This window comes from Eulemur rufifrons, chromosome 19, assembly GCF_041146395.1.
Source record: "Eulemur rufifrons isolate Redbay chromosome 19, OSU_ERuf_1, whole genome shotgun sequence".
Classification (NCBI taxonomy): Eukaryota; Metazoa; Chordata; class Mammalia; order Primates; family Lemuridae; genus Eulemur; species Eulemur rufifrons.
This window is the reverse complement of record NC_091001.1, coordinates 100,665,466-100,691,360: the sequence shown is the minus strand read 5'-3', so window position 1 is coordinate 100,691,360 and position 25,895 is coordinate 100,665,466. Positions and strand designations below refer to the sequence as shown.

The following is a 25,895-nucleotide window of genomic DNA, read 5'->3' as shown; positions in this document are numbered from 1 at the left end:
GCCCTGCAGGCAGGTGCGTTCATAGAGGAACCAGCCCGCCTGGAGGGAAGCTGAGAGTCCTCAGGGACCTGGGGCCTGGAGGGGGACGCCCTGTGCACAGGGAAAGAGGGCAGGGAACGGGTGGGAGCAGGCAGGCAATGTGGGGGGGCAGGGTCTGGGAAAGTAGGGGGGCCCTCCTAACAGAGGGGTTTCGGCCTTTAGAGGACCCTTCGCTGGGCTGGTACTCCAAAGTCCCCAGAGGCAGCTGTGGGGGCCTTGCATGTATCTGGGGGAAAAGCAAAACAGAATTAAAGCTCTGTATGTGTAGAAGTTGCTCCAGTTATTGCCTGTACTAGCCAAAGCCTACGGAAAACACAATGTCCACACGCAGGGGCCTGGCAATGCCACTTACAGCACGTCGAGCTAAGGGACCAGCAGGGGTATTTACTGATCTGGAAAGATCTATTAGATGGTATACACAAGCTGGAAAAAAGCAAATTACTGAATGGCACATATAACACACTCCCATTTTGGTAATAGGATGTGAATATTCAAAAGTGAATTTAAAAATTCATGGGGAAAGGAGTTTTTACCCGTGTTTTCAATTTTTCTATACTAATTGTGTATTATTTGAGTCCCAATGAAAAATGTTTCTAGGAGAGTATTTCCAGCAGAAGGCAGAACCATTAGGGTAGAACTTCAATTTTCTCTAAAATAGAAAGTTAAATACTAAAACGATGTACGACACGGGGTGGTGACCGCGACAGAACACGCCGGGAAAACGCAGAGTACGAGGCGGCGCCGTACTGTGTCTGCTGGGCAGGGTGGGCAAACCCCAGCAGGTGGGGGAGGGGCGGGGCCGGGTGGCCAAACCCCAGCAGGTGGGGGCGGGGCGGGGCCGGGTGGGCAAACCCCAGCAGGTGGGGGAGGGGGGCGGGGCGGGGTGAGCAAACCCCAGCAGGTGAGGGGGGGCGGGGCCGGGTGGGCAAACCCCAGCAGGTGAGGGGGGGCGGGGCCGGGTGGGCAAACCCTAGCAGGTGAGGGGGGGCGGGGCCGGGTGGGCAAACCCTAGCAGGTGAGGGGGGCGGGGCCGGGTGGGCAAACCCCAGCAGGTGGGGGCGGGGCGGGGCCGGGTGGGCAAACCCCAGCAGGTGAGGGGGGGCGGGGCCGGGTGGGCAAACCCTAGCAGGTGAGGGGGGGCGGGGCCGGGTGGGCAAACCCCAGCAGGTGGGGGCGGGGCGGGGTGAGGGCTTTTCCACCCTTAGGTGCGCTCTAATGGAGTAACAGCCCGTCTCCGCCCTAATCAAAACCAGGTTGAAAAGACAAAGAAGAGCCGGGCTAGCCTGGGCTGGGCTTTGTGCTGGCGACTCCCACCCGCCCAGGCCGCCCTGCGGTGGAGCAACAGCGCCCCGCCGCGGCCACAGCAGGGAAGGACTGAGGCCCGTCGCACAGAAACGGTGCCTTGCTCTAGGGAAACCCAGAGTCGGGCCCAGACAGGAGCCTGGGCCAGGGTGCGGGCACGGCTGGGAAACCAAGGCTGCCGTGTCTGCAGAGGAGCAGAAGGCAGGGGAGGGAGAGAGACGCACGCAGGACACGAGCTGCCTGCGAAGAACAGAACACCCCCCGTTAAAGGGCGGGTGGTAGCACCGTACAAAATTGTCAACAGGCCCACCTGGGTGTCCGTGCAACCCAGCTTCAAGGCACAGCTCTGCCACACACCAGGCTCTGGCCAAGTTCTCGTTCAGCTGTCCTTGATTTTGCCATCTGTGAAAGGGGGTGATCGGAAGGCCCTGCCCACCTGCCAGACTGCCCAAAGACTGCACTGAAGACGGCGGCCAGCCCGGGCTCTGCCATTTGCAGGCTGCACGAATGTGCACGGCTACTGGCCCCCCAGCTGCGGTTTCCTAACACGCAAACGAGGCTGCTGCCAGCACAGGCCTCCTAGAGCTGTTTCCTGAACTGTGCCCACGGTGGATCCTGGAAGCGGTCTGAGTCATGACCTTTTCCAAAATATGAAACAGAAGAGAAAATGTCAGAGTACAATACACTTAGTAAGATTCTGTGTGAGTTCTTGGAACTTTTGCTTCAGTTTTACGTGACATATATATACATGTGTACCCTGGGTCACGACATACAATATCATTTTTACTGTGGGTCATAGCAAGTCATTTCAGAAATGCTGTCTTAAAGGTAAAATCAGATAATGCAAGCAAATGCTAACTTAGTTCCTGGCATTTAATGAGCTCTTGAAAAATGTTACTTGTTATGTCTGCTGGAGGTGGTAATACCAATTGTTGTAACATGGGTCCTTAAAAGAAAACCCGAGAGAAGATGCTCTTAAGCCTCTGGGATTTCTCTTAGGTGCTAAGCTTTCCTAGGTCTCAGGGCCAGGCCCCTCGGAGGACAGGGCCAGGGGCTGCGGGCAGGTGGTCCCAGGCTGGCTGACACATCATCCCTGACAATCTGCTAATGAAGTAGGAAATTCAAGGCAGCATTTGCCAACCCCAACGAGCATTTTCCTACCCAAAAAAGGAGCCACTTTGCTAAGCACGTCCTTCAGCCAAAGGCTGGCACGAACCACCAAAGTCCATCTCAGTTTGGCACTATGTGTGGTTTCTCAGAATGGAGAGCGTGAGTTCAAACAAAGCCTTGTCCTTACCAAAATAAAGCCCAAGAAGGGCCTTCGGGCTTGGACAAGGCTGATAAGGAGTGGCTATTCCAGGCTTCTCCTGACATCACCGCCACCCTTGCTGCCTCTCCCTCAGGGCCGCTGACCCCGCTGTTCCAGGACAAGGCCGGCCACAAGCCACGGAGGAACGGGAGGGGCCTGGCTGGGGGGCACTCCATGCACCAAGGTGCTGCAGGCCCCTGGCCCCCAGCCCTGTTTCTGCTGTGGCCTCCTGAGCACCGGGCACCTTTCCCCAATGTGAATCCTCAGCCCTCCATGCTGGTCTCACGGCCACCCCGAGAGGAAGGTCTGCAAAGGGTGGGCTGTGTTTTAGTACCACATTCTGCATGTTGTTTCAGCTGAACTCGCCTCTGCCTGATTTCTTTTTTTTTTTGAGACAGAGGCTCACTTTGTCACCTGGGCTAGAGTGCAGTGGTGTCATCATAGCTCACACTAAACCTCAAACTCCTGGGCTCAAGCAATCCTCCTGCCTCAGCCTCTGGGGTAGCTGGGACTACAGATGCACACCACTTCGCCTGGCTGATTTTTTCTATTTTTTTGTAGAGACTGGGTCTCGCTCTTGCTCAGGCTGGTCTCAAACTCCTGGGCTCAAGTGATCCTCCCACCTCGGCCTCCCAGAGTGCTAGGACCACAGGCGTGAGCCACCGCGCCCGGCCTCTGCCTGACTTCTAACCGGCTCTAATTCCTTCTGGAGCAGGACATGCAGGATAGGGCTCCCTCACCTGTTCCCTGAGGACGTCAGCAAACCTCTCACATCCCAGGCTGTGTCTGTCAGAGGGGCCTTGGGAGCAACGTCTGCCCCCCTGGCCTCCTATCTGACCTGCCCCCACTCCAGAGTAGGGTCCGTGCAGTGGGGGCTCAGGAGCGGCTCACTGATTGGCTGAGGGTAGTCAGAGGGCCAGGAAAGGAGGAGGGACACGAAGGCAAGAGAAGCGGGACACCATCCAGGAGGGAGCCCTGAGACCACAGCTGGCCTGCCTCTTCTGTCCCTGTCAGGGTAGCGTGTGTGCGCACACGCATGCACGTGCATGTGAAGGGGACACGGTCCATTGGCCGGGACCCCAGGGCTCACTCCTCCTCGCATCACATGAAGTTGGCACTTGCGGGTCACAAGTCCCTTTCGCCCATGTGACTCACGAGGACCCTACAGCCACCCTGTGGGGAGGCAGGGCCAAGGTGAGCGATCCTGCTCTGCATGAGGTGAAGTGGGCCCAGAGAGCTGCAGTCACACGGCTGGCAGGAGAACCCAGGTCTCCTGGGTTGCGGGGTTCAGCAACCTGGGCTACTGAGCTGTCACGAGGGCCTCTGCCCGGCCTCAGTGCAGAGCCAGTGGCAAGGGACACCTTATGATCAAGAGGGACAGGTGATACCTGAGCCCAGGCGATACCTGAGCCCAGGCCCCAAGACATGGGCGACGTCGAGGGCATGCAGAGAGCCAGTCTCCGAGCGTGCCAGGCCAAGGACCTGTGGCCCAGACCCCTGCAAGCGGGAGGAAGAGATTATCTCCAGAAAGCCTGGGATGGGCAGCAGGGGCCCTCTGGACAATGGGAGACCTACCGCATGATGCCCAGAGGATCCAGCACCTCTTCCTCCTCCTCCTCCTCCTCCAAGGACTTCTTTGCATCTTCGTCCTTCAAGCCCAGGGTGGGCGGACCCTCACCCGCCACTTGGTCTTGCTGCTCAAAGAAGTCAAAAGCCTCCTCATCGTCCCCTGCCTGGCTGTGCGTGTCACCCAGGACAGAGGAATCTCTGCTGGTGAGACCTGCAGCCCCTGGGGATCTGGTGCCTGTGGAGGAAGACAGAAAAGAAGGGACTTCACACCCAGCCCCAGAGGCAGAGGAGGCCTTGCCACACTGCACCCAGAATGTGAGGCCGAGGGCTTCCTGCAGTTTCCTGGGACCAAACTCTGCCCTGAGCCAGGATGGCGAGTCTGCGTGGATGGGAGGCGACCACCATTCCGGGGGGGCAGCCCAGTGTCTGCTGCAGCCCTCCAAGGGCTGATGGAGTGGTCACAAAACAGAGCCTCAGTGCAAGACAGAGGCAGCGGTTCCTGAACCTCCGCAGCCCAGAGCCCGTCTGGCAGGATGGCCGAGCCCGCCTCCGCTGGGCTACGGTGGGACAGACAGCGCACAGAGAGATTCAAAAAGAACCAGCACCTCTAGGACCACTTCACAGCCGTGAGGCACGGCAAGGAGCTCTGCCAGTCCAACCACAGACAGAGACGGTGAACTCAATGTGTGCACAGAGTGAGCACGTGGAAGATTCCAGAATAAATTATGATCACTCCATTACAAACTGGCTTAGACCTGTGCTTTTCAAAGTGTGGTCGCAGACAGGTGTCCACGATAAGGTAAGTACAGAAAGGCATCCAGAAACTTCCATAGCCGCTTGGCATCATCATCACATCCCAGCATGCAATTCTGTATTCGTGACGGCATCCGTCTGTGACAGGCTGGGAGTGAGAAAGCCAGTCCTCCCCTATGGGTCGTTTGAGAAGCATGCGTTGACTGCTTGTTCATCTCTATCCAAACAGTTACTGGGTAGTTTATTTGAAAGCATCAACTTTTTAAAAAATCACATTGTAGGTAAAGAACTTAGAGTGTCCGGCATACAGGATATACTGCGTGATGATGATCATGCTGTATATTATGCTGTTATAATATTTGGACAAATGTGAAATACCAGTCAAAATAACAAGAACCTTCAATTTCATGTAGTGAGCCTCATGGAATACGCATTTTACATTTAAATATCACAAAACCCTATGAATGAGACCCTGACTGTCCCTTCATTTTAGAGATGAGAAAACTGAGGCCCAGCGTGGCTGGGGAAGTTGACCCCCCTGCACTTCCTCTCCACGACAGGGGCGCCAAGACATTTGACACCTCAGAGATCCCAGGCTCGTGGGGGGACACAAGAGTCCCAGGCCTTCTGCACATTCCCTGGCTTTGCTCTTTATTCCCCACCCCTCATTTTTTTTTTCCAATTAATTTATTTGCCGTCAACTTTGTTTTGCAAAATTCCTTTCTGTTTTGTGAAACTAGGAGATTCACAGTAGTCAGGAAAAGAGTTAAAGCTAAACAGACTGATCTGATCCAAGGAGGGGCGAGGTCAGGGGTGAGAGTCCAGCACCACCAGTGGGGCCTCTCTCCCTCCCGAGGGCACAGGAGAACCCGGCCTGCCCTGGCAGCACCTGGGCCAGACTGGGGCCTGCCCGAGGGTTCTGGGTGTACTGAGGGGTCGGGGTGTGACTTCAGCCACCATTTATGTGTGGTGGGCTCTGTTCTGAGCATTTCACAGGTATGAGCTCACTTAATCTCCCCAGCACCCGTCAGCCAGGCTGTCCCCACCTTACAGATGAGAAAACTGCAAAGACAAGAGTGGGTGGGACACCGACGGGAAGGGCCCAGCCCTGTCACTGAGGGGCTGGATCCCTCGGGCTGCGCCTCGGCCTGGAGGTGTGCCCTCGACTCTCCCCAGGGCCGGGTGGCAGGAGGTGTAGACAGGTATTTGCATGTGTGATTATGGGTCAGGGAGGCTCTAGGGATGGGGCTGACCAGGAAGGCCAGGGGTGGGGTCACACTGTGGAGATGCCCCCTGTGAACCCCGTCTCACCCTGGACGGTCAGTCCCTCGAGGGTCAGCCCCCTGCCCACCATCGGCCCAGGGATGTCGGTAAGGCCCACCTGCCTCAACGGCCTGGCTGAAACTTCCCGGCTGCAGTGGGCAGCTGTGGACCCGCCCCCGCCGGGCGGCGAGGCCCGGTTCTGGGCTGGGGAGACCTCAGGGACTCGGGACAGAGCTCGGGTACCTAAGAATTCTAGCAGCTCTGGGCTGCCTGCCAACTCGGCATCCTTGGAGACACAGCGCAGAATGTCATTGAACACGGCTCTCCTTTCCCGGATGTCAGACTCCCCAACAAACAGGACCTTCCTGGGGAGCGGGGGGAGGCTGGCTGTTGCATAACGACTGCTCAGTTTCTGGTAAAACTCCTCAATCTCGCTGTACTTTTTGGAGACCTGGAATGAGAGGAGCATGCATTTTTCTCAGTGAAGAGGGAGAGGCGGCGTTCCTCTCCCCCCAGACAGAGGTGGGAGGTGGCGTCCGGCCACAGGAAGTGTGCCGTCTCCCTGCCTCGGGCTCTGGTCCTTAACCCTCCTAGTCAATGGCAGGCTCAGTTACAAATGTCTTAATGGCCCGAAGATGCAATAATGCTGCTGCTCCGGGCACTGTCATGTCCCAAGTAGACACTTCTGACACAGGGACCCCTGCCTGGCCTATAGGTGACCACAGCTGCCTGCATGCCAGGCTTCCAGTGCATCAGCAGGGTGATCTCACCATCTGGCCGGTGGCCCAGTCATCTTCCTGCAACACTGTGAGTCACCTTTTCTCAGCACAGACCTCTTGATCACTCTCCCGTGAGCCAGCGGCAGCCTTGGGCAGGGCCAGTCCGTGCAAGCAGTGGAGGCAGATACCGCGGAAGCTGGCTGCCTGCCTGCCTGCCGTCAGCCGGGACCCCTCTGCGTGCCAGAACCGGGGTGAAACGGGCTGGGGCTCCCACTGCGGTCAGAAGGAGGTGACCGCGCCTGCTGCTCAATCTACCCCCACAACTCCTAGGCAGCTAAGTCTCCACTCACTCACTCATCAAGCTCCTGCTGCACGTACGGGGACATGCCAACAGGCTCTGGGCCTCGTGAGACAGCACGGCAGTTCAGCGCCACCACCACGTGGGGGCGCTCAGAGAAGAGCCCCCTGCGCTGTGCACACACCAGCCTGGCGTCCCCCCTCAGCGCTGGGCTCCTCTGTGCTTTCGCCATAGCAGTGCGTGTCTCCCCGACTCTGCGGGAGCGTAGAGGGTGAAGTTGGGTCACTGCCAGGCCCAGGCTGCACCCCCACACACCACTGGAGTGCCGCGTGGGGCTCACCAGCAACAGGACCCAGAACCCTCCGCCTGTGAAGGTTCTAGACGCCAGAAGGTGACTGGGGGACTCCAGAACCCCCTCAGTGGGGAGTCGTCTGGGACAGGGGGCTGCTGCCTGCAGCTGTGAGCACAGAGCCTGGCTCTGAGCTTTCCTGGGAACAGCTCTCCAGGAGAGGCAGGAGGATCCTTTCCCAAAGTGGTTGGTAACACAGGGTCCAATCCGGGCTGTCCCCAGGAGCTGGTGACTCCAGCCAGGCAGGCAGGGCAGCCACGGTGGGGGACGAGCGCCCCCTGCTGGCCCGACTGTTGCACACAGGCTCCTCCCACAGACCAGCCAGTCCCGGGTGCTGGGAGCCGAGATCCCCAGGGCTCTGGCAGTGTGAGGGCTGGGAGCTGACAGGCTGGGCTCTCACCCCACGCAGGGCCACATCCAACAGTGTTGCAGCCAGGGCTTCTCCACGAGCCACCTGCACCAGCAACCAGAGGAGGCCAAGTGAGAGACACTAACGGCAGAAGGAGCTGAGGCTGGGAACTCACACTCATCTGGTGCCCCGTGTGCCGGGCAAGGGGCAGACAGCCTCTAACATAAGCCTGTGTGTGCCTGCAAAACCTCCGCTACAGCGCCCTGCCTGGGGGCCGCTTTTACTCCATGGTTAGCAATTAAATACATATGTATATTGAAACATACATGCCCCTTTAAGGAGTAGATGCAAAATGCTCACTAATTCTTTTAGCTAAATCATGAAACTTCAAAGAGATTTCAGGCTTGGGGCACACAACCTTGGGCTACGCTATCAGATCCCACAGAGAACAAAGCAGCTCTCCTTTGCCCTCGCGGGTACTTCAAAATGAGAAGCCTCTGCACACACACACACACACAGACTTCACTGGGCGTGGGCGTCACAGACTAGGAAAAAGTGGCACTGGTACGACACATGGAGGTGTTAATGACAGCTTCACCAACGCCCCAGGTAAGACCAGCCCTTAGCTCAGGACGGAGCAGGCTGGCCTGGAGCTCCGCAAGGCTCCCAGGATGCTGCCTGTCCGTCTGCCCTGCAACCTCAAGGGCAAATACGCAGCTCCAGCCTCGGTCAGGTCAGATCACCAGGAGCTGCAAACTGCCCTGCAGAGCAGAGCCACTCTCAGGGGGCAAACGGAAAATCAAAATCTCAGGGCCTGCCCCCCAACTCCTTATGCACAACAGCAGGTAAGGGGCTCAGGCACCTGTGAAGAGCTGGCCCCACAGATCATTCATTAAGCAAATTCCTTGCTGACCCCCCATAAGCAAGGACGTGCAAATTGTACCTATGTCAGGCACCTAAAACTAAGGTCTGCTCCATTCCACACTAATAACGTTAATAATGAATTACAAGTTTATCTTTACAGGTAACAAAACTGAAGACACAGAATCAAACATTCTTCCACCTATCCAGGAACATCTACATAATTGATGTTTCCTTTACTCCCTTTTTGTCTTCTAACATCCCCCTTATTTTATGTAAAATGTAGATTTTCTGGGCCTCACAAGAATGTAACTACTTTGCCTTATCCACCCCCATCCCCCACTGTCTTTTTCCTTCTCTATAGTCTTTAAAATGCTGAAGGTTCCACCTTCCCCTTCAGAAGAAACAGCCACGGCTAGACTGTAGTTCACCTTTCTTCCATGTGTGTCCTCAACTTTGGCTTAATAAACCTCCAGTGGTTGAGATTTTTGCTTCTGTCATTTACTTGAGTCAACAGGAGCAATGCAGAGCCAGAACCACACCCTAGCAATGAAATGAAAAACAGCACTGCTATTTTAGATACTTCCCACGATGTTGCTGGATGTCCCTTGAAGATCTGTGCCATAAATTTTTCTTAAACTTCAGTGTCTCTTTCAACAGGTCACCAGAGCGATGCAATTCATTGTTTCCCTTTTCATCCTGGCTGCCAGGAGATTCAGAGCTAGCCTGTGTGCAAGCCTGCAGCAGGTCGCTCCCCTTTGTACCAAGCGACTCTAGTTCATTCCACCTTGTCCTGGTAATTCTATAGCCTGTCTCTCCTGTTCCCTGCACCAAGGCCTTTTTCTAAAAGGCAAACAGTACATAATGAGTCACGATCTCGGCCCTTCTTGACACTCTCTCCTCCCTCAGCTCCTGCGACTCCACAGTTGCCCAGTTCTCCCCGCTCTCCCTCACCTGTAGACTCGCCTTCTTGACGGGCCTGCTGGTGTCCTCAGGATTCCCTCCTCGGCCCTTCTCCCCACCCTCCACATCTGTTCTCTGGGCAACTGCATCCACTCCCAGGCTTGGGAGTGGCTTTTAGCATCACCTCCAAGCTGACGTCTCCCAAACCCGCATCTTAGGCCTGACCCCAGCCAGAGGACCAGCCTTGTGTATTGGTCCATTGGGTGGACGCGTCACACTCAACACGCCCCCTCAGATCTGCCCAGGCATAGGTTCTCTTTATCTCAGTGGGTGTAAATATTTCTGACTCTCTCCCTTCCTTCCATACCAACTACCACTGGCCTGCTCCAAGCCCTCCCTTGGGGACTGTTCCTTCCAATCCAACTCCAAGCTCCCAACAGACAGGTTGGTTAAAGGCAAATGGGACATGTGACCATGTCACTCCCCTGCTTGAAATTCCTCCTTGGCCGCAGGACAGGTCCAGGCCCCGTACGCTCTCCCTGACCCAGCTCCTGCCTGTCACCCACCCTCCTCCTCTCCCCCTCCACGCCAGCACCATGCTGGACTGCTCAGAGTTCCGCACGCGACACCCATCTCCAGCCTGTGCCTTTGCTTAGGCTGGGCCCTCTGCCTGGGACACCCTTCTCCCCTCTGTCCCGCTGAGCTCCACCTGCTCTTTAAAACACAGCTCAGCCCTCACCTCATCTGTGAAGTTTCTGGAATCTGTTACCCAGGGTGGGTTAGATGCCCCTTGTCTATACCCCCAGACCCCCTATGTACTTCTGTCACCGTCTGTATCCGTGTCTTTACAAGCCTGCCACCCATGGACTAACAGTGTCTGATTCGCTCGTGTCCCTATCATCCGACATGGTCTGGCACTCCAGCCCCTGAGCGAGTGGTGGATAAAGAAGTGCCCACCCTGATGCTTCTCACACCTGGTGGGCAGGTATGAGTGCCACCTGGACCCCAGGCACCCTCAGAGCACCCTGGCCAGAGCCCCAGCTCACCAAGAACTGGACGACGTCCTCGGGCTTGTGCTTGGCCGACTTGAACGCGGCCAGCTGGGTCACCACCAGGATCTGGTACTCCACGTGGCCAGACATCATCCTGCCCCGCACCTCCTGGTGCTGGGGCACAGTCAGGTCGAGGCCTGTGTGGACATTCTGAACTCGCCTGCCAGAGGAAAAGAGAGCAAGTGAAGCTGAGGTTCAAGTCAGCAGAGTTCTCAAGGGAAACGCGGGCAGGATCCTGGGGTGGCCTGGCAGGCCTGGGTGCCAGGCTGCTCTGCTGGCCGTCCTCAGGGTCCTGGGTGGTCACAGCTCCAGGCCACCTGTCCTGCCACACTCCAGCCCCTCATGAAGCCTGGCTTCCCAGGCTCCAGGCTTGGTCCTGCCTTTGGGCTGCTCAGGGCAAATGGTCTGTTCCCAGCAGCAAAACAGGGAAGGATGGGGCTTGCCGAAAATCACCAACAGCTGAGTGTTTCACACAAACTCAGAAGTGAGCTTGGCAAAACGGTGGGGACGGCATCCTCAGTGATCTACTCAGACCAAGGGAAGTACCTGGGTCGGTGTGGACAACACAGGAAGAAAACTCCACCGGGCACCTGGAGGGAGGCAGGGAGCCGCTGCAGGGCGCTCCCACGGGGAAACGGGCTGGGCGCTAGCGGTGGGGCCCGCCCCAGCCTCATGGGGCAGTCGATACCTCCCTCTGAGCACTGGGAGGATGTTGGGCAAACACCACGGCTCTTGGGAAATTTTTAAATGCAATTCAAACATACTGAACTGTACAGAGAGCAAAAGAGTGATGGGGCATTTTCTGTGAAGTGAGAAAATATGTCCGACGTATCCCTCATCACACAGAAGGGTGTGACACAGACCTGCGCAGACTCCCGTCCCTCACACCAACACCTCGGGCAGGACGTGCCGAGCGCGCTCTGATCATGGCGGTGAGACCAGCTGTGTGCCGGGCGGCGCTTTGGGAACACAGGGGCTGAGGCCCTGGGCAGGGAGGAGCTTCTGGAGCTCCAACTTGTGCCTGGGGCGAGGCCCTTCCCTCTCTGGAATTACCGGAGCCCTCCCCCAGCACCCCTTCTGCAGCCGCCTCACATCCCCTGCTAAGCATGTGACACTGTCACCAAGGCGCTGCTGTCACCGACTGGGGAGGCCTACACAACATGCCTCCCTGTGCCGTGTGTGTGCGCACCCAGCGGCTGTGCACGTGGTCCTCCCGAGGAACATGCTCCCGCGGCACATGCAGGCTGTGATGAGCAGATCATTCATGCAGACCCGGGCTGGCCTGCACCAGGGGGGCAAAGGGCGCAGGAGGGCCAGACGCAGGCTGTGAGGTGAAGGCACCTCCAATCAGCACTCCTTGTTAGCAGCCAGATGACAACGCGCTCAGACGGTGCGTGCCCGTGGCTCGGTGCTGCACACAGTGTTGCCATCACAGGTGTGGGAGAAAAAGGCGAGACTGAGTGCTGAGGACGGAACCGCAGCTGACGCAGCCTGAGCACCTCACCTGTGCCTGGGGCTGCTGCCGCCCACGGCCCAGCAGAGGAGCTCGGCTACTCGGACCCACTTAAAAGACAAGGAAATGGGCCCAGAAGGGAGTCGCTCACCCAAGGTCTCAGCGGGTGTGGGGTGGAACCAGGGTGCAATCCCCGGCGCCGCTCCACAGCCCCTCCAGAGCCCGGGGCCTCTCACAGGGCATGAGAAAGCACCGGGCATCGTTTCTTTACAAATCGTCATGGAAGCGAAGCACAGGTGGGTGAAGTGACGAGGAAGGGGGCACCTGAGCTGGAGAGGAGGGCCTCTCAGGGTGAAAAGGGGTCGGGGGCGCCTCCCCCGGCCAGCACCCCCCAAGGTCCAGCTCCCTGGCAGGGCCCACGTCTGACGGTTCTCTGACCGCACCAGAACCCCCAATCCACGATCCCGCCCTGTCCCAGAGTCCCCAGCTGGAACCCTCTGCTGAGGCCCCAGCTCCCCGACCTCTCGCCCAGGGCTGACCTGGCCCGGGAAAAGCCGGCTTCTCCAGTCCTCTGCTTCCTCTGCTCTGTGCCAGGCAGCTTGTGGCTGGGGACAGACACGGCACAAGCATGCCACCTGCTCCCACCAGAAATTCAAGGCCACAGACTTCAAGGCTCTCACCACACCAGGCCTGGCAACCCTAGTTGCCCTGGACGTGGGGTTCTCAAGTGTGGCCCCTGGATCAGCATCGCTTTGCCTGGGAACTCGTGAGGAAGGCACACGCGGGACACTGCATCAAAAGGCCTGGGGTGGCCGCAGCCTTGTTCTAGCAAAGAATCGCCCTCCAGCGCTCCCGATGCGCCTGGGCCTGATCCAGTCACTCTCCCACTGCCCTAAGCCGCTGAGGAAACTTTCTGTACAGGGCTGGAGAGTAAATATTGTAGACTTTGCAGGCTATGTGGTCTCGGTTGCAGCTTCTCCGGACAATACATAAACAAATGGGGGTGTGTTGGGCAGGATTTGACCCACACCTGTAGCCTAGATCAAGCTTCTCAAATTGCACCATGGGTACAAGCCCCTGGGGTTCAGAGTCTGGTCCCGCAGGTGGGCCCGAGAGTCTGCATTTCCAATAAGCTCCCAGGTGATGCTGATGCGTCTCTGTGCTGCTCCGGGCACCGTGAGAAAACATCCCGGGCTTCATCATCACATTCACCACTCAGCCTGCACCTGCCTTGTATGCGCTGTCGCCTCCTGGGACTGTGGACAGACTGGCTGCTCTGAAGGCCACCCCTCCTTAGCCCCTCTCGGCTACTCAGGGACGTGGCTTCTGACTTCTCCTTTCTCTTCCTCACCATCAATTTCCCTGCCTTACCGGATCACTGTCATGAGCAGGCAGTCACACTCCGACCTGCCGGGGACAGAAGCCATGCTCTGACCCCACACTCCCCTCGCTCAGTTTCCCTCCTCCCCTTTCCGGCAGAACTCCTCAAGCAAGTGGCCCATATTCACGGGCTCTGGTTCCTCTCCACCAACCAGACTTTTGTCCTCATTGTGCAACAAACTGCCAGCACCCAGGTCACCTGTGACCTCTGTGTTGTCAAATCCAAAGGTGAGTTCTCACTTCCCCTCTTGCCTGGATTGTCAGCGGCACCTGGCACAGTCTGCCGCTCCCTGCCTGAAGCTCTGCCTTCACGGGCTGCAGGACACCCCACTCCTCAGGACACCCCGCTCCTTGTGGCTCTTCCCCCACTCCTGGCCACAGCTGCTCAGCTTCTCTGGAAGGTTCCCTGATGGCACCCAGCACGCCCTCTCGCAGCGCTCCTCCCCAGGTGAGCTCATCCAGGTTCCAGGCGTTAAATGCCATTTACGGGCCAGTGGCTCCCAAATTCCTCTCCCCAGCCCAGATTCTCCTCTCCTCAAAGCTGGTCACCTTCACGCTGCCTGCCTGACGTCTCCACTGGGCTGTCAACAAGCTTCTTAAACCCACATGTCTAGACAAACACTAGCGCCCACCTTCCCCCATATCTGCTCTGGTCTCCCCATCCTGGGAAACAGCAACTTTGATTTTCACATCCTAGGACAGGGGCCTTGCAGTTACTCCTGACTCCTCTTCCTTCTCCTCACATCCCACACCCGAACAGCAGCAAACCTGGAAGCTCAATCCTCGAAATAGATCCAGAACAGGCACTTCCCACCTCCGTGGCCACCGTCACCCTGGGTCAACCCACCAGGGGCTCTATGTGGATTCCTGCAAGGAGTTAACCACCGAGGGCGTAGCGAGACCCCCTGGCCACCTCTGGTCTGCAGCCCCCCAACCCCAGCCACAGCCAGAGCCCATGCTCAACACAGCAGCCAAAGGATCTCTGTAAAACAGAAGTCAGGTCCCATCACACTCAGAATGAAATCCGATGGCCTACAAGGCCTTTCCTGATTGTCCCCTGGTCCCACGGTGTCACCTAACACCCCCCAACCCCACTCACTCCACTGCAGCCACACCAGCCCCAGGACCTCCGCTCCTGCTGCCCTCATGGCTGGGTACACATTGTTCAAGATTTCTTCTTCCTGGCACTCTCCTCCAGGGAACTTGTCGGGGATCTTCCCAGGGGCCACTTTGCGAGAAAGATGTCCCTAACCACACCACGTAAGACACATGTGCTCCTCCTAGCACTCTACAGTCCCTACCATTTCATTTTCCTTCACAGCATTTACCATCCCTGACGTGTTCTATATTGCCTACTGTCCGTCTGTCCCCACCGGAGTTCCAGGTTTGGCTCACTGCTGTCTCCTAGGACCTGGACCAGTACCTGGCACAGAGAAGGCCCTTAATAAACACCTGCTGGCTGAAGGCACACACCAGTGCATGTGGTGACATCACGTGGGAGGAGGCTGGGCTGAACAGGAGCTGGGGGCCGCGGGGAAGGGCCGGGGCTAGGCCGTGGTATTTGCACTCACCCTGCAGGCAAGCCTCTTGGGAATGACCATGACTTGCCGGCCGCCACCACCAGACTAGACCCCTGTGTCTGTTAACAAGCTGTGTCTAAGTCGGGCACGGAGGAAAGCCACTCACCACCCCCCAAGCACCCAGCACCAATGTCACACTCCAACCGTCTCCATGTGGCTGAGGGGCACCTGCTGCTGCTGCTGCCTGACAGTGTCAATCCTCCAATTTGCAGAAAAGGAAACTGAGGCCCAGTGAGAGCAGGTGACTTTCGTGCAGCAGGGAAACCTCTTCTGCCCATGAAGATGCAACCTGTAACCGAGGTCTATCACGCAGAGACCGAGCAGGTTCTGATATCAAGGTTTACGAAGAGAATGTTTTTCTAGACTTGAATTCCGGATAACAACTGGAAGATTAACAGTTGGGCTGGGTAACACATTCACTGATGGAATAAACTGGCCCCTTAGCCCAAGATTTTGTGTAGGGGGGACAAGGGTGGAGTATATGAAAAGAGTTGAAGTGAGTCACTTTACAGCTTTTTAAAACAGAGTTAAAGTGTAAAACCATGAACCTCCCAGTCTTCCCAGGAGGCAACCTGTGCTGGGTCCTCCAGGCCTGGACCAGGGCGGTCCCTCCGCGGCCTGTGCTTTAACCTGCACGTGTCCTGAGCTGCCTCCTTGAGCAGCTGCCACCTCTTCCTGGCCTCTCCCCTCCACCTGGTCACCGTCCACTCATCCTGCAGGACCAGGCCTCATTCACCTCCTCCCAGAAGCCGGGGGGTCCCCGCCTGCTCTGTGTTCCCATAGCAACCTGAACTTACGACCCCCTCCTAGCATCTGGTCCCCCACAGCCGCCGCAGGGCCAGGCTCTTCTGACTCACCCCGGTCCCAGTGCCAGCACCGGGCTGGCACACCTGAGCGCTGAAAGGATGGAGAAGTAAACTTTGGGGCCCAAAGAAAAGAGCCCAGGTGGGCAGGGAAAGGGAACAGAGTCTCCTCTCTGCCCGGCTGCATGGAACCGGCCAGTCCCAGACAACCCATTGGATCTCGGGTGAGCCCTTTATCCTCCAGGGGGCCTCAGTTTCCCCATCTGGAACACGGGGACACCGAAGTGGGCCGCACCACCTCTCCTGCAGGGGCCCAGCCCGGACAAACTACCGAGATCGCTGGGAAGACCGGCGCGGGCCACTGGCCCCCGGGGGGGCGGCCGCCTCCGCCGGCCCCTGGGACCCCGAGCTGCCCGAGGCCGGCGCCAGGGGCGGGGGTCTGGCTCACCTGGAAGTGACGAGTACCGCCGGGGACTGCATAGCGGCGGCCGCGGCTCCGGGCAGGGCGTGCAGTCACGGGACCGGGCAGCGCCGGCGTCGCCGCGGCCCCGCCCCCGGCTCCCGGCGGCCGCGCCCCTCCCGCCGCCCTGGCGCGCCCCCTGGCGGCCGCGACCGCGCAATGCGGCGCCTTGGGTGGCCCCGGGCGGGCGGCGCGGGGGGCTGTCCCTGCCGGGTGGCGGTCGGCCTGTCCAGCTCTGCGCTCCTGGCGTCCCGGAGCTCAGTCCCCGAGCTGAGCCGCGCCCCTCGCAACCACCTGTAGAGCGCCTAGCCTGGGGCTTGGCACGCGGGGCTTGCGGTCAGTGCGTTCGTGGTGCCGTAATGTTTACCCGCTGACCAGAGGGGACTCGGCTCTGTTTCTGCTGCTAGTCCCAGTACAGAGCTACTCCCCACTTCTCTCATGGCCTTTTCATTCATCCAGCGAGGCAACAAGTATCTACTAAGCCGGGACTCTGTCCAGGCCCCGTGGAGTTTTGGAGCTACGAACACCGCGACACGCTGCAGCCCCAGCCTGTGCCTTCAGGGTGCGCCCATGGTCTGGCTGCCTGCAGCTTCCTCCCCTGCCTTCTCTCCAGGGTTCCCGTCCTTCCTACTGTCTGTTCATCCTGTACTTGGCAGGCACTCTCCCCACAGAGGATCTTCAGAGAGCCACTCCCTGGTGGTGGTCAGAGCTCTGGGTGGAGGCCTCCTGGCCACCTGTGGGTCCCCAGCTGGGCCGGGCAATGGGGCCCAGGGTCTAGTTCCTCTCGGAAGGGGCCTTAGGTGTAGAGCCCTGCAGATGTAATAGACCCTCTCATAATAGATTCACCTCTCCACGGAGTGAAGAACAGAGAGATCGTGTCACCTGCCAAAGTAGCCCAGGAAAAGAAACGCTGAATCTGGAAACAGGGCCAGGAGAAAGTGCTGCTCCTGTTCTGCTGCTCTCTCCATGGAGGGCCCCAGGAACAAAGAGCTGCAGAAGCTGGGCTTACCCACACCAGAATTCATGACAGTGTGATGTTGGCCACGTTTCCTAAACTTCCCAGCCACCACCATCATCATCACCACCGACATCATTGCCTGCATTTGATTTTAGTGAAGAAATCCTAGAGTAAAAATTGTGAAACATGACTTTCCTCAATATATCCCTTGAACAAATGCATTCATATGCCTTATTGGGTTTGTTTCAAATTTGTTTATAGACAAGATGAGCAATAATGAGTGGAAGGATGGCTGAATGAATGAAAGTTCTGAGGGAAGACAGTGGAGGCTGCAGGGAAGGGCTCAGATATGTGGTCAGAGCTGCCGTCTGCTCTGCCTGCTTGCCAGCCTGTCTGGGGGGCAGGGTTGGTGGTTGCAAATAGTCCTCCAGGGCTCGTTGAAATTGACACGCCCCACTTTAGAGGAAGGGAGTTCAGTGTCTGGGCAGAAGACAGTATGGGGTTCAGCATTCCAGGAGTCTGGGTGTAGTGCCAGCCAGTTGAGCAGTCACTATTGCACAAACATTTGTCTAGCAGACACAATGTGCTGGCTGCTAAGAATACACAGTGAATAAACCACTTTTGCTGCTTTCAATGGGCTTCTCTGCCCTTATAATTGGGGAGTGGGGAGTGGTCAGAAAAGGCTTCCTAAAGGTGCCAAAGAACAAGGTAAAACCTGAAGGGTAGAGTAGAGGGAATATTGTACATGAAGACCTGGAGACAAGAAAAGGACATGAGGGAGTATGGGGAAGCAGCAAGCAGGAGCCAGGGCATGGAGAGCCTTGTGCACCAAGCCTAGGGCTTTGCCAACATGACGCCATCAGAGGGTTGTGGACATAGGGGTGGGCCAGCCAGCTAAGCTGCGGACAGGGGTTTGGAGCACGTGGTGCTGAGGGCAAGAAGATGAGCAGAACACTCCAGACTGGAGATGATGGCGGCATGGACTAGGGGTGATGGCTGCCCAGGTGGAGAAGAGGGGACAGGTGAGAGAGAGTCGTAGGAGGTAGAATTAGTCAAGACTCAGGAATCGAATGAGTATCGGTGAAAGGAGTTAACCACTATGGTTTGGCTCCTGGGAGTGGCTGGACAGTGGGAGTATTCTTTGTGGCAGGGCAGCTGGAGAAGCAGCACATTTTTGGTGGGAGGATGAGTTATGTTTTTGACAGGTGGTGTTTGAGGGCCTGGGGACATTGAGGTGATTGGATCTATGGCCCTGGACCTCGGGAGATGAACCTGGGCTGGAGACTGATGTGCGAGTTATGGGTAGAAAGGAAGCTGTTGAATCTGACTTGGGGTGAGCCAGGAAGGTCTAGCGAAGTACTTACATTCCAGGGGTAAGCAGAGGTGGGGAGCTCTAAAGAAGGGGACTCCCCATCATTGAGAGCTGGTAGCATGTCTGTCACCAATGCCTTGTAAGCTATTGAGACAGCCTCACTCATCCCTGGCCCCAGGATTGCCAAGGGTACACATCAGGGGGACTTAGCATACCTGTCAAGAATACAGCTGATTTCCTGTGAAAGAGTGACCCCATCCTAGATAGCAATCCCATTTTCTGCCTCTGTGGGTCCCACGTGTCCCATGTGGCTCTAGCACATAATTGTATACAATGCATGGAATGTGGGATCTAAATCTGATATTTTCTGCTTCCTGCTTGACTGGAGGAGCCCCTTCCATGGCTGAAGCTGCGCTAACACAAACCACATTGCAAAGGATTTTCTATTCCTCCCTTCCCCAATGCCCTGGGAGAAACACTGCAGGGCTCAGTCTCCACCCAGGGAAGCCGCTGGGCCTCAGGGGCGGTGCAGTCAGTTAGAGACACCTGCAGCCCGCAGGACGTGCTCGGAGCTCTGGCTGCACCATGCACCAACATTTTCCTTGTTTCTGGTGCGATGGGTCTTCTGGGGACCTGCTGGTTTGCTTCTGTCCCATAATGCGATCCTATAGAGCTCCAGGAGTCTGGGCACCTCCACATGGAGCAGGGCCACCACCTTGCTTGTCATTCAGCAAATGCTCATGGGCATAGCTCTGGGCCTGTTAGCTCACCAGGCTTGGGAGCCACAGGAGACACAGGCTTGTCCAGTGGGGCTTATAGCTCACTCCAGGGGTTCACAGACCACTGTGTGACAGCTGGAGGTTTCAGCAAGGATGCAGGCCCAGGGTGGTATGGGTGCACAGTGGAGGACACATAACTAACTCAGCCTCGGGTTGGCACATACAAAGAATTCTTCCAGGAGGAGGTGGTTCCAGACCCGGGTCATGAAAAAGTGGATATTATCTCTTTGAAGCTTGGGTTTCTCATTGGTGAAATGGGCTTAACAGAAACCTTTAATTCTTATCATTGCTGTGAATTAAATGAGATAAACTGTGGTTGAACCGAGATGAAATGCATGGCAGGCATTGTAGATTAGCTAACCCAAAGCCATTCACAACCCCCTTCTTCCTGCTTTTTACTACCATGGAGGCTGGAAAGGTAAAACACTCATGTCTCCTTGTGGTGAGAAGAGGCCATGTGGCATAATTCCAGCCACACATACAGAAGTCCCTGTGGAGGGTTTACTTTTGCTAGGAGAAAACTCTTTGCCCCTTCCTTGTCTTCTACCTGAAAAGAGGCTAGAATGCTGGAGACAGAGCCCCCATATTGTGAGCATGAGGCACAAGCATAAGTTTGGAGCCTACACATTAAGGATGGAAGAACTTGGGGACCTGATGGAATATGAACTTCCATATCAGCCCTGGACACTTTCTCTGAACTTCTCCTTTCATGAATGTCTAAGCTGCTCTAAGTGGGGTTTTCTGCAATGGATCCCTTGTTGGTACAGTTGTAAAGTCCTCACATGATGCTTGGTGTAAAAACTGTTCCATATGGAATAGGGATTATTGAGGATGAGGAAGAGAAGGGATAAAGGGTGTTCTAGGCAGCAGTGCAAAGCCAGGTGTCTTGAGAGAATCAGAGCGTGCCTGGGAGCTGGAGAGCAGGGCGCAGGGAGGGGTCCCTGGGAGAGGAGGCGGCAGGGGCCAGCAGGGGCTGGTATGCCACGCAGAAGAGCTTACACTGTATTCTAAACAAGAAGGAGGGAGTGGACTCACAGAACAAACAAAGGGAAAAGAGAATTTCAGGAAGGGGACTGGGGTGTGATCAGCAATGCCAAACATTGCTGAAAGGTCAAGGAAGATAAGGAGATATCAAGGAAAAACCAGAGTTGGACAGTAGTTAACGAGGCGAAAGAAGATTTTACTGAGAATGGCTGCAACAGGGGGTTAGAGACCTCAGTACAGAGCTGGGCTCAACCCTAGTGCAGTGTGGGTGAGTGGGAATTGCCAGCGAGGCGCGGGGAGGGGGCCGGAGCATCACTGAGAGGAAACATCAGGCCTGAGTCCTGTTCTGCTCCATCATGATCCTCCACGGGGCCCCACCTCAAACCCTCATGGCCTGCCATGCACATTGCTCTTGGGGAAATGGCCTTTGAAATACAGATGATGGCACCCAGGACACAGAACACCACGTCCAGGAAGTGACAAGGCAGCAGGAGTCGGCAAGGGGCTGGGATGGACCCTGGAGGCATTGCTGGTGGCACCGCAAATGCAGCCACTGTGGAAACTGTCGAAGGTGGCAGAACTCGGGAGCACAGGGCCGCGACACATTTAATGTGTTTGATATCTACGTCCTACTAAACTGAGCTCAGGAAAGCTGCATGGAACACACCTTTCCCAAACCTCGCCAGCCCCATTTGTTTTCTTAAATCCTCTCAAATGTAAGTGAAAAGTGCTATTTCTTGTTTTAGAAGTACATTTATATGATTACAAGAAAGGTTGAACATATTCTTACCTGTTTGTTGGTCTTATAATGTCTCTTCGTGTTTGTTTATGTCTTTGGCACATTTTTAAAAAATCACCCTGTTTGTCTTTTTCTTGTTGATTTGTAAGAATGCTTTGTATATTAAAGTTACTAACTATGTTAAATATTATCCAATTGATCTTTTAATTATTTTTCCCCTAAGTTTTATTTTGAAAAAGTTTCAAATGCACAGAAAAGTTGAAGCACTACTAACCACGTCTGTGGACGCTTCCCCTATTCTCACAGCTGGGGGCGCTGCTCAGATGGAGACTGGCCTGCAGGAAGGCATCGCCTGGGGGTTGGGGGCAGCAGGGCTGGGCGGGGCTCCCTACCTGGGATGCCGGGGATGCAATCTGCACTCCCAGCAGAGGCCCCAGCCCATCATGGGGGGTGCTCCCGAGCCGGGGTGGCCCTTCCAGGTCGTCCTGAGTTGGCACAAAGGGGTGGGCCTTTACACTCCACGTCGTCGACCAGTCACTGGATGTGACCTGAGCTTGGGTGATGTAGCTCCCTTCAGCTACCCTCTCTTCGGGGAGGGCTGCCCAGGGGTGTAGGCTGCCAGCACTTCCAGCAGCCACCGAGTAAGCACTTTAGTCCTGGAGCACCTCTGCCCCTGAGAGCCGGTCTGGGCTGTGCACCACACATGCCCTGCTCAGCTGTCAACACTCCGCCACATTTGCTCTGTCCTCTCTCTCTCCCTATGGTTCTTTATGGGTTTTTTCCTGAAACATTTAAGAGTTAGTTGTAGACATCATAACACTTCATTCTGAACACTTCAGCATGTACCTCTTTAGAGAAAAGCATTCTCCTACATCACACAACATAATGATCATACTCAGGAAATCTGACATTGATACAACACTGTTGTCTAATATCCAATCCATGTACCAATTTTCCCAGTTGTCCCAATGATGTCTTTTATTGACACGGGTTTCCCTCCCTGCCCACCCCCGTATCCCACCCTCAGTCAAGAAGCCTTTGCCACGTGGGCTGGAAGACCTGAGACAGCCCACCCAACCTGAAGCCACCAGGATCCCGGTCAGCCCCGGGATGTTCCCAATCAACACTCCGCTGCCACTGTCCTCATCCTCAGGGGTGGGTGCAAGGTCTCACATCCAGCCTGGGGACACATCTTCTGGTTCCTCCAGCCCTGCCCCTGCTCCTGTCAGCCCCTACCTTCCCAGGCTGAAGACAGTTTGGTCCCCTAATAACTGTGTGTTTAGAACAGAAACCCTGGGCTCCATTTGAGCGACACTGGAGGACTGGGCCTTCCAAATTATTGCATAAAGTGTCAGCAGCTGTTATTTCAAAAGTTGTTGTTGTTGTTTGAAATCTTATGTGTCCACAGAAGTCTCCAAGAAAATGTGATGGAGACACAACTCCAGAACATTCAGAATACTGAAATTCGTGACGGGCAAGGCCACGGAGGGGCAACGCCTCAAAGACAGTGGCCATACTGAAGCCAGGACTTCCCCAGATAACAGTAAACACCACCATTTATAGAGGCCCTGTGGTAAGGACATTCCCTACTTGATTTCATTTACTCTCTGGCACATCCTGATAGGTAAGGAGCCCTGTCCCCCTTTAAAGCCAAGGAGACAGAGGATGACAGAGGTTAATTAACCTGATAAAGGTCACAAAGCTAGTGCATGGCAAAAGTGCTTTGGAAGCCAGCTCGTTACCACGACCCCACACTTTAGTCTTTTTCCTGACCTCAGTGGGGGCACGTGGTCCTTGCACCCCCATCTCCCAGGACACCTTACAGCCCCAGGTGAGCTTGTTCACCGAAGAGGCTCGGAGCACTAGTTTCTGAGTCTTCTCCCTGACTAACTGGGTCTTGGTCATTCCAGCAGGCAGGGACTTCAGCCACACAGTGATGCTGTTACAACCAGTGACCAGAAGATGGCAGTGTCTGCCAGCCCTCCCCCTTTTGTCCCACACGCAAGGGCTCTGAGATGTCCCCTTGGGAAGGCTTCTGGGAAAGAAGCTACCCTTCTCCCTTCTTGTCTGTTCTTCCCCTCCCCTGCCCGGTGGCCTGGGGCACAGGGGCCAACCACGCCCAGTGGCCTGGGGCCGGAGCTGCGGCTGACCCCACTGTGGATGCCAGAGCTGTTGCTCGGGGTAACCTGGGGCCGGGCAGCCCTGGGTGGAGCGCGGTAAATACCTCAAGCTCACGGAAGCCCAGCCCTGGGCACCATACGAGGGCTGAGCCAGAGCCCGCTGGAATCTCCCCACCCCCCCTGCCCCAGGTCTGTCTTCCGGAGATGTTTGCAGCACATCTCTGGACTGAGCGGAGACCAGCATCACCAGATGCGGAGATGGCGGCAGACACTCTGCAGGCTGTTGTCACTGTCTTCCTCCTCCCTCCCTCCCAGGGAGACCCAACCCAGGGCCCTGGCTCCTCACCGCTTACCCTCTCTCCAGCTCTGAGTCAGGAGGCCAGAGGCTGCGGTGGGTCCAGACAGAGAACACACTTCTGCCTGGGTCCCGGGAAGTGGAGCGACTCTTACGCTCTCCCCACCTTTCACTGGCAGACCCAGACCAAATGGTGGTGGACGTTTGACTGTCAGCCTCACTGCACATTTGGGGGCCTAAAGCCAGGAAGGGTGAGGGACTTGCAGCCCAAGGTTGGAGGCACAATTTGATTTCGGGTCTCTTGACTCTCAGGAGCATCAGTTTTACATTCCAAATTAGCGCATGGCTGTAGGGACCCGGTTCCCCCAACAGTGGGCAGGCGGAGGCTGGCCTGTGTCATGCCTCACCCACAGGGTGCCCTGGGCAGAGCTGAGGTGAGCCCCTCTGGGCTGTGATAGACAGCAGAGGCCCAGGTTCACAGAGGGGACCCAGGATCACAGGTGGCTGTGACGCCAAATGACAGCCTTGCTGGGGACTTGGCTTCCTCAAGTGAACAATGTGGGCTGCAGAGCAGCTCACCTCTAAGGTCCTCCTGGTTCTCTTGTCATCAGATGTGGGGACCAGGTGTCTGGGTATGGTGGCAGGAGACCTTGAGCAAGGCTGAGCAGGCTGTGGCTGGGGCTTGTGCTGTCCTGTGCTAAAGGCCACCTCAACGTGGCTCCAGCTGGGGGGATCCAAGACTAACTTCCTAAGTGGCATCAATCTAGTGTTCCAGGTTCCCAGATGACATGTAAACTCCCCACAGCAAAGGTGACTCTGAGAGATGTGGCCCTCACGGGGCAGTATAAAGAGCTCCCTCACATTCAGAGCTATCAGATCCTGCCTGGGATAGGGAGCTCCCCGTCTCTGCAGGTATGCAAGCAAAGCCCGAGGAGCAATTTGTTATGATTCGGGCATGGCATGGAAAGTTGGCCTAAATAACCCCAAAGGTCCTTCCGGATCCTGGAATTCTATGCCCGAATCAGGGGCTTGGTGTTCAGAGAAAGCAAATAGCTTCTTCAAGGATGGGTGAGCAAAAAAGTGCTCTTTAAGGGCAGGATCTGCGGGTAAGAATGTGGGAACCGCCCTCCTCACTCCATGTTAAGAAACACCACCCTCCCCTCAGCCAACTGCTTCCCCCCTTTCCCTGCCTTCCTTTGCTGGAACCAACCTCACCTCCTCTCTCTGAGGAGGAGACAGCTGGAGTCTGGAGGTCTAAGGGCTGGCGGGCAGCCATCAGACAGGGGAAGAACTGAAGTTAGAACTTGCAGTCCCCAGGTTTCTCCTGCCTTCTCTGAACCCTGCTCCCGCTCTCTGCCTCTGGGCCTCATCTACAGCTTTCCAGCAACGCCTGGGGCAGCACAGAGGATGGAGGAACTTCTATTGACAATGCTCTTAGTACACGTAGCATGAAGCTGTGTGGTTCCAGGCTATGGGCGGTAGCTCTCTCCCGCCCAGCCCACCAACCAAAGGCTTCCTGCATCCCCCAAGAAGAACCCCCAGTGGGGCTGGGCTGGGTGGGGATTGTGGGCCCAAAAAGGGCCACCTGCTCACCAAGAGTGCTCAAGCTTCACGGAGTCATGGACGATGCAAGCTCTTCGTCTCACATTTGCTTTTCCCCAGCAAGGACACTGTCTCCCCTGTGGGCGGATGCTCAGTTGTGGGGTCAGGAAGCCCTGGGCAGAGCATCTGGAGGCCTGGGTCACGGGGAGGCCCTGCAGCTGGTATGCAGGCTGCATGTTCAATGGCAGGTGTTGCGAACTCCCTGTTGACAGCAGTGGCAGGAAGGAGTCCCCGGGCGGGCCCTTCATAGTCTTTGCCTGGACCTGAGAGGTTCTTTCTCTGCCAAGAATTTTCCAGAGAGCCAGAGGGGAAAGGCAGAAAGACTCTTCGTCTCCTCTGGGGTTGAGGGAGGGGGTCAGCCAACCAAAGCCCCTCACACCCCCGTCCCCCACAGGCAGTGGGGGCAAAGACGGTTGGTGACTCCACTCTGTCACCAACTCTGCCACTCACCAGGTGACCCTGAGCAAGGTGTTGAATTTCTTTGACTCAACTTTCCTCATCTATAAAATGGGAATAGTACCTAGCTCCCAGGATAGGATAGTTATGCGAATGAAATGACATGAGGTGCGTAAAGCAGCAAGTACGATGCCTGGATTCAGGAGATAACAAAAGCGGCACCATCATTATTTACGGGCCAGCGTGTCCTCTGCTGATCACAAAGTGT

The 25,895-nt window shown here is 56.4% G+C and overlaps 1 protein-coding gene across 2 annotated transcripts in view; it reads right to left on the bottom strand.

Moving 5' to 3' along the window:
- HS1BP3 (HCLS1 binding protein 3) overlaps nt 1-16,497 on the bottom strand; it is a 32,708-nt gene extending 16,211 nt beyond the window's left edge. The window contains exons 1-4 of one of the 2 annotated variants that reach the window (XM_069494139.1): nt 16,431-16,497; nt 10,761-10,926; nt 6,479-6,686; nt 4,226-4,454 (exon numbers count right to left, since the gene is read on the bottom strand). In XM_069494139.1, the coding sequence (XP_069350240.1) occupies nt 4,226-4,454; nt 6,479-6,686; nt 10,761-10,926; nt 16,431-16,462 (635 nt within the window). In that variant the 5' untranslated portion in view covers nt 16,463-16,497. Of the gene's footprint in view, nt 1-4,225; nt 4,455-6,478; nt 6,687-10,760; nt 10,927-13,590; nt 14,013-16,430 lie in introns of those variants that run through there. The other variant, XM_069494138.1, reaches the window with a different exon arrangement.
- Between the last annotated feature and the right edge of the window lie 9,398 nt (nt 16,498-25,895).